General features: G+C 41.7%; 1 protein-coding gene across 1 annotated transcript in view; it reads right to left on the bottom strand.

The window, feature by feature from the left end:
* The window catches only part of LOC111866310 (rotatin), a gene marked incomplete at its 5' end in the record, with an annotated part of 35,682 nt that overhangs the window by 10,029 nt on the left and 16,572 nt on the right, over positions 1-9,081 (bottom strand). Inside the window, 4 exons of the mRNA XM_023855141.2 lie at positions 822-1,026; positions 3,190-4,124; positions 5,826-6,025; positions 8,279-8,465. Of these exons, the coding sequence (XP_023710909.1) occupies positions 822-1,026; positions 3,190-4,124; positions 5,826-6,025; positions 8,279-8,465 (1,527 nt within the window). The remainder of the gene's footprint in view (positions 1-821; positions 1,027-3,189; positions 4,125-5,825; positions 6,026-8,278; positions 8,466-9,081) is intronic.

Raw genomic sequence — 9,081 nt, 5'->3', positions numbered from 1 at the left:
GCTACAATGCATAGTACACAAAACAGAACATTTCACAAACACAGCAGTTTCCTGGGAGTGTAGAGTTTTTTAAAAAATTGTATAAAATTTCTTGATGCTAATTAAAAATTTTTTGTGTTGTCAATAGTTAAAATTCGTAAACCATGCAGGCTCGTGTTCGTCCTCCCATCGTTCCTCTTATATGGGGCAGATATTGTGCCACCTGGCTATCTTGATGTGGAGGTTCTTTAAATAGTCCAGGGTTTGCTCGTGGCTGCTGTGCTATTTTCAATTTTTAATTAGCATCAAGAAATTTTATACAATTTTTAAAAAAACTCTACACTCCCAGGAAACTGCTGTGTTTGTGAAATGTTCTATTCTGTGCACTATGTATTGTAGCATATACGTGTACGTACTTTACGTCTAAACAACTTATGTGATGGTGGTTTCCTATTTGTAGTGATGTTTGCCCTCTGAAGATGGTCCACAGAGACTGAAACATGTAAGAGTGTTAAGTTTTCATGTAGTAAAAAACTTACAGGTCACATTGGACGGAGTGATTTATACTTGTAATTGTTAGTGTGATGGACCAGAATGAAACAAATCAAAGTGAGAAATTAACAATAGCGTTGTAAGTGCTTGGAGTTCCAAGTCATGTGAATAAGTGGTAAATAAATCCATTCACCAATCCACCTATGGCCACATCCATAAATTGTGACAATATAACAGTTTAATGAAACACATAATACTCAAGAAACTTGTTAATATCAGTACAATTCATATGGTACAACTGCAAGTTATTCTGGAAGTGTGTCCACATATTATGTGCGGTGTCCACTTACCTGAGAGGCATGCTGTAGTAAATGTGGACAACATTTTCAAAGCTCCTTCTAAGAGGCTTGATACCGCACAGCACCAAACCCACAATTTATGGACTACATCAGACAAGCCTAACTCAGCTGCAACCAGTTTCACATCACCATCAGCACTAAGGAAGTTGGTCAGCATGGCAAATATGACGCCCACATCCCTCAATACAGGACACACCTGTTGACAGTAAATGGTATTAAATATAATACTGAAGCAACAACTTCACATACCACTACGCCAAGAACACAGAATGAAGTCTCATTGCTCAACCACTCCCACATCTACCTCAAGCGGTTACGCTTCCCCTCCCACACATCTCCTTATTTTCCCCTCCAGTTACCTACCCCTTCTGTTTACACATAACTTTTTTTATTGCTAGTGGGGTAGGACTAAGTCCCTTGTACTGCAGCCACTTCTGTCTTACTGTACCAGCCCCAGATAGGTGAGGGTGATTGTGAAGCAATTTGTGGAATGAAGATTGGCAGGGGAAACCGAAGTGCTCGGAGAAAACCTGCCCCAGCGCCACTTAGTCCACCACAAATCCCACTTGACAAGACCCGGGATCGAACCCGGGCCGCCATGGTGGGAAGCCAGCGACTAACCGCTTGAGCTATGGTGCGGCCCAACACATAACTTGCTAGTGACAAGCATTCTGAGTTGAATGATAAACACCAGAGGGAGTTAGAGTGGAACACAACAGTAGGCAGAGAGGGGGAAGCCTCAAGCACTGTCATCCCCCTCCATCTCTAGAAATTCTTGCCATGGTAAGGTAAAAGTTAAAGTGATCCCTGTGCTTCATTAATTAAGCACCACACATGCCATGAAGATGTTTTGGGAGTGGAGGCATAGCTCCACCATTCTTAACTTCAGCACTAGATGAATGTGAGTGGTCAGCTCCATGCCACTGTTGTTTTACTCCACAGGAAAAGCCCCCAATGCCCATCATATAGGAGGCTAGGTGGGGCCCAGCATTTTGAAGAGAAAAAGATGTGGCACCTGCTGGGAATTGAATTCATATTCCTTCAACATTCAGCTCGTAGCTTAGCGTTATACAGCTGGTACACTACGTGAGTTACCCCAGCTGCTAGTGCATGCAGCATTTGTTTCAACTGGTTCTGCTAAAAAATTCTGTTCAGAGATATTATATAAGAAGATAAGACAGAAAACACAGGTATCTCTCATTTTATAAACACCAAATTTATTCTTTTTTACAACAAAGTGCTATAACAAACAACTTACAATGATAAGTTCAGTGACTTTTACATGTAAAGTACATGGGGATTCCATTTCTAATTTATGAACTTTTACCTTATGAACAGTTTTCAGGGGATGAATTTTCTTTGCACAAAACAAGGAAGACCTGTAATCAGTATGAGGGTTCCACATGCAGCTCTGACTTGTGTCCTCAGCTTGTTAAAGTCAACCCAAGCACCAGATACTTACAGACACTAAGAGGAGACAATGCCAGACTTTACACTGAAAAATGTAACAGTTTTGACAAAACATCTGGTTTCTGTGAAAACAAGAAATAAGTTGCATTATTCATTTTGTTGCATCCCTTTCTCCTATAACCCACTGAAATACACATGCATTTTTACTACCTCAGAGGAACAATGGCCGCACCATAGCTCAAGCGGTTAGTCGCTGGCTTCCCACCACAGCGGCCAGGGTTTGATCCCGGGTCTGGTCAAGTGGGATTTGTGGTAGGACAAAATGGCACTGGGGCGCTTTTCTCCGAGTACTTCGGTTTCCATTGCCAATCTTCATTCCGCCAATTTCTCCATCATGATAATCACCCTGGGTAGGCACAATAGGCCAATCAGTGGCCATCCTGCTGAGGGGACCCAGCTGGACTCCACCTCAGTGGAACACACTCCCTCATGGATTGAAAAGTAAGCAAAGCAAGCAACCAGATAAAAACATGCTGCTTCCTGCTTGGCTTGCTCTTCGATCCTAGAGGCAGTGCATTCCTCCAAACCACCGGTGACCTTACAGTAGACTGTCTGGCACAACATCCTAGAAGACATTGCTCTTCAAGAAGGCATACAACTATAAACGAAGTGATCAGATGTGAAGCTGGAAGCCAAAATACATAGGCAGAGTTAAAGGAGAAACAGTTACAACAGTCTGGTAATGTAAAAAGAATGGACAGAACAAGGACACTGAGAAGGGAAAGAGATGATAAGAAATCAAAGAGGAAACACTGTGGGAAGAGAGATGAGATTTGAGACCTTGTGTCCACTGACCTGTATCAAACAGAAATTATGCTACAAGGAAAAGAAGACTATCCCAATAATTATGCAAATGGTCAAGCATTCCACACAAATGCAGCAAACTTACCCTCTTCTTATCACTCATCCGACGCAGGGTCTCAGCAGACTCTATGCTCAACTTTACGTGCAATTCTCGAAGTTGCACTACTAACATCTCAAGCAGACCTTGTTTCAGTGCTGCCTTCTTTGCTTCTCCAGACACTGCCAAAAGACTTGAAAGGGCACTCGTAACCAAATTTTTGGCTTTAATGCCAATGCCCTTGTCCCCAGAGCCTTGTGGAAGATTGTGTATTTCATAGAGACGTAGAAGTGAATTGCACAGTTCTCCGCCAACTGTTTGATTCTGTGCAGTTTCTCCATCTGTTCTTGAAGTGACAGGCTCTCCTCTGACAGATGCAGACCTACTTGTTTCTGAGATCAGTTTCCCTTTAGATTCGCTTGAAGAAAAGAAATGACCTACATTCTGATCCTTGTGACCTGTTACACTTGTACCAGAATCACACTTACTCTTACTGGCAGCGGTCTGATTTTGAGGAGACAATTCCTCTTGTGTAGAGGCAGAGGACATGTGTTCCTCCAATTCAGACATGTTCCTGTGATCGAGTTGTTCATTCTGACAAGCAGCTTCATACTGGTCACGATGTGTATGTCCAAACTGTTTCAACAGTTTATTGTGATTTGTGTGGCAATCCTGTTCTAGGACAGGGAAGTCACCATCCAGAAGATCCTGCACAGAGCGAAACTCTTCTGGCACTGATCTCATTCTGATCTCATGCGAAAGCAATGAAGTGAGTGATGTAAGGGCTGAATATCGCAGGTTTGTTGACAGGTCATTCTGAATAGCTGTTGCAAGTGTAGTGAAGAATGGCCATGGTCCACGAAGATACAGGGCATCCTGTACTGCTTCAAAACCTTGTTTCCTTGACAGGAGGGCAGAGAACAGATGAAATATCTCAGTCCACAATCGATTGCGTAGAAAAGCCAGTTGAGGAGACTGTATTGCTGTAAAGAAAAAGAATGGCATTATCAAGAATGAAGTGTTCTGGATTCTGACACATTGCAGATTTGTGGCCAGACACCGATGTTTTGCATATTCCTCTGAAGGTAAGCATGTGTTCACAAAACTACATGATGTCACAGGCCAGATGACAACAATCTTAAAATCACTGCAATGAAAACCTCCAGACATAAAATACATTTCTCGTATAATGTCACAACGATTCAAACCGGATAAATGTCTGGATTTCTTCTGCTGAGACAACACAGAATAACCTGAACACATAATAGTAATCAACAAAAACAACAATAAAATATAATCAGTGTCAGCTTCTAGAGCAGTAGGCTCTTGAGACCAATTAGGAAATTCTGATAAGGAAGTATAATGCACTATATTTATAAATACAAACCACTCTGTCCAATGTGACAACACAGCAAGCCACGAACAAACCTTGGACAACATCAAGATAGACAGGTGGCACAAAATCTGCCCCATACAAGAAGGACGATAGGAGTACGGACACGAACCTACATGGTTTAACAAATTTTAACTATTGACAATAAAGGTTTTTTAAATAACATCTAGAAACTTTTAAACACTTTACAACACCAGGAAGCTGCTGTGACTGTGAAACGTTCGACTTTAAGCGTACTGTGCATGATAGGATATAAGTGTATGTATTTTAAATCAAAACACCTATTGTGATGGTAGTTTCCAGTTTGTAATGATGTTCCCTCTGAAGATGGCCCGTAAGGACCGAAACATGTAAGGGAGATAAGTTTTAACGTAGTAAAATCTTATATGTCACATTGGACAAAGTGGTTTGTATTTATAATTGTTAGTGTTATGGACCAGAATGAAACAAATAAAAAAAAAACACTATATTTATCTGAAAATGAATTGATATTGTGGCATGCCACTTAAAAGCCAGAATATCCAAGTAAAAGTGGGCGCCCACTGTTAGGCAATGGCTAGGTATCCACAGTTCCATAGCATTGTCAGGGTGACAATGAAATAGGTTGAAGCGACAACGCATACATAAGAGACATTACCATGCAAGTGAAAAACCAGAACTAGTGAAGTTGCCACAGTGGCTTACCATGGGACTAGTATACATGCACTTCCATGGAAACCTTCAGCTAGACATATAAGTTATGGCAGAAACTGAGGTGTTTCCATGGTAACACGTACATAGGCAGGAGGTTACCACAGAAATGAAATACTGAACTGATCAGGGCGGTGTCTGCTATTCAGTACGTCAAGAACCTACTTCACAGAGATTACACCAGATGTAATGAGATCAGAACAGAGATAACCAGAAGAGAGACAAGATCAGAACAGAAGCAGGAGGAGAACCAACAGAAGTCTTCATGTGGCGTAGTTACAGTGAACATTAGAGTGTAATCATTGTTCATAGTTTTGAAATGTTATAATTATCATGTGTCATAACTGCCTGTAGTTCTGCCTGGTGTAATTCTCCAATAAACCACTTCCATTAATGATATGTTACGAAACCCCTGACACGTGACAATATTTTGGGGACAATATATAGAAGTACATTGATACAGAAGTATAACAGCCTAAGGGAAATATGGAAGAGGGTCCAGTGACAGCTAACTGCATTTACAGTTTCATGTGCAAGCTCAACCAATTTCTGTGATGCGCACCTGACAATTAGCAAAGTCTGTATCTGCCAGGGTACTCACAGTATGTACCAGGATCGAGCAGAGCGAGCAAACAACACACACAGTTGTGTGTGTGGAGAACTGTTCTGTGACACACTTCGTCTAGCAAGACACACTTCGACAGGACAGAGCACACTGCAGTGCACATTTCCAGAATGTCCACATACAGTAGCATGTTACCACCATGTCCTTGCTGCTGGGGAACACCGGCCACTAGGCAACTGCAACATTCAAAGCAAAGCAAAACAAATATTACTGTGTTCAAAAAGAACAGCCCAAAGACATCAAACAGTACCACAGTTAGGGCCGATTAAGCACTTGAAGCATAATAGCAAACATATGTACCAGTTGTTTTTACGCTAAAAATTGTGCATTTCATCCACACAGAATGTTTACGTGTTCTGCATGGATCTCATAATAAACACAGGTAAAGTAAAGTTAAGATGAGGTCACTGGATTTTTTTTTTCAATTTATCTAATCCTTCCAGCCACACTATGGCCCTGGGTTCAACTCAGCCTCTAACAGAAATGAGTACCAGGAATATTTTTGGTATATTCTTGGGGGTAAAAGGAAACTGGCGCATAGGGCTGACAACCTCACTGCCATTTATGAGCCGACTGTCTAGAAAATGTGGGAACCTCAACATCTCACAACTCTATGGGCGTCCATGGCCTGTTACAGAAATGCCTTTATTTTTTTACTTTTCACTTACTTTTAAAGTAAGGTTAAAGTTGTACCTATGCTTAACTAATTAAGCACTATGCCATAAATGCATATGGAGGAGTGGATCTACAGATCCACATTTCCTCAGCCTCAGGACTAGTTGCAGGAGAGTGGTCAGCTTCACACCTCAGCTGCTTTACCCCTGAGGAAAGAACCCCCAGTACCATTCGGATAGAATTCCAACCTCTCAGTTGTCCAGCCCATAGCCAGTCGCTATACTGACTGCACTATTCCAGCTCCCTAATAAACCCATGTTATTTCCATAAACCTAGTCAGCAACTGTGGAACTTCTAAATATTATTTAGAAGTTCATGCTTTAAAGGTTTCATGTTAATCATGATGTATCCAATGAGGACTAGTGATGTGAAACGCAAGGCTGTATATACAGGGCTACTTCTGCAGTCATATGCAACAGTATGTTGGATAGCCACATTGCTGGCCCGCTGAGCCAGCTAACAGAGGTTCAGAAGCTTGACTACAAAAAGCAGGTCCAATAACTCACATGTCACTTGCTGCAGACAGCTTCAAATTGAAAGATTACAGAACATGAGGAGCCAAAACTCTAGAAACATGAGCGATGCACGTAACAAAATAAAGCCTTGGAGTTTATTATACAGTCACTGTGCACAATGATAAGAGCAACTTGTGTCCTGTTGTTTTATTTATAGCTTATTTACTGACTCCTCCAAGAACTCAGGTTACATGATTAATGAAAAATGAATTTGAGGAAATATGGAAGGAACCAATGACAGCTTAATCTGACGTACTATCCCATCATTCCTTGAAAGGACTGACGAGACTCACAACAGATCTCAGTTAGGACACCTGCTCTCAGAGCTGAAATCTGAACCAGACACAAACCTGTGACATTCATTCTGACAGCATAATGATCTCTGACGCACCTGAATAACAGTCTGACTAAGCCAAATCTGGTAATGTGCTGAAGCGCATCATCAGGACTCAGAGCCAATAGGTTCACCATTAGCCAACACACGGCCTTCACAAGACCTGGTGTTGTCTTAACATGAGGCTCCAGCTGTGAACTGCCATCAGTCACACTTTCTGTCGGTGCTGAGGAATCTGCATTCACTGTAATACATTTTAGTATCAAACATCATCATGCTAAAACAAAAATTAAAAAAGCTACAAATAGTTCTAAATTCTATCAATTATAAAATGAAAATCATGAAAAGAGAGATCCTAACACAATGCAAAACAGCACTCTATAAACTTAACCCGGAAAAGTGTCAACTTTTGCAGGAAGAGGTCAGGTACCTCGGACATATTGTATCACCAGAAGGGGTATCCACCAACCCGGAGAAGTTGAAAGCCGTGGGAGAATGGCCGACCCCGAAGGATAAACATGAAGTTAGAAGCTTTCTGGGACTATGCGCATATTACAGGCGATTTATTTCAGGGTTTTCCAATATTGCAAAACCACTAACGAAACTAAGGGAAGAGAAACAAACCTTCCAGTGCACTCAAGAAGTTGAGGCTGCTTTTCAAACACTAAAGAGTGCCCTATGTGCTGCCCCTATTCTTGCCTACCCACAGCCAGGAGAGAAATTCACTGTGGACACAGATGCAAGTAATGTCGGAATTGGAGGAGTTCTCTCTCAAATANATTCCTTGAAAGGACTGACGAGACTCACAACAGATCTCAGTTAGGACACCTGCTCTCAGAGCTGAAATCTGAACCAGACACAAACCTGTGACATTCATTCTGACAGCATAATGATCTCTGACGCACCTGAATAACAGTCTGACTAAGCCAAATCTGGTAATGTGCTGAAGCGCATCATCAGGACTCAGAGCCAATAGGTTCACCATTAGCCAACACACGGCCTTCACAAGACCTGGTGTTGTCTTAACATGAGGCTCCAGCTGTGAACTGCCATCAGTCACACTTTCTGTCGGTGCTGAGGAATCTGCATTCACTGTAATAAATTTTAGTATTTTACTGAATGCGACGTTGTCAAACATCATCATGCTAAAACAAAAATTAAAAAAGCTACAAATAGTTCTAAATTCTATCAATTATAAAATGAAAATCATGAAAAGAGAGATCCTAACACAATGCAAAACAGCACTCTATAAACTTAACCCGGAAAAGTGTCAACTTTTGCAGGAAGAGGTCAGGTACCTTGGGCATATTGTATCACCAGAAGGGGTATCCACCAACCCGGAGAAGTTGAAAGCCGTGGGAGAATGGCCGACCCCGAAGGATAAACATGAAGTTAGAAGCTTTCTGGGACTATGCGCATATTACAGGCGATTTATTTCAGGGTTTTCCAATATTGCAAAACCACTAACGAAACTAAGGGAAGAGAAACAAACCTTCCAGTGCACTCAAGAAGTTGAGGCTGCTTTTCAAACACTAAAGAGTGCCCTATGTGCTGCCCCTATTCTTGCCTACCCACAGCCAGGAGAGAAATTCACTGTGGACACAGATGCAAGTAATGTCGGAATTGGAGGAGTTCTCTCTCAAATACAGGACGGAAAGGAGCGTGTCATAGCTTACTTCAGCAAGACGCTAAACAAAGCAGAGAGAAA

This window comes from Cryptotermes secundus, unplaced genomic scaffold, assembly GCF_002891405.2.
Source record: "Cryptotermes secundus unplaced genomic scaffold, Csec_1.0 scaffold1499, whole genome shotgun sequence".
Lineage (NCBI taxonomy): Eukaryota > Metazoa > Arthropoda > Insecta > Blattodea > Kalotermitidae > Cryptotermes > Cryptotermes secundus.
This window is presented reverse-complemented; position numbering and strand designations above follow the sequence as displayed.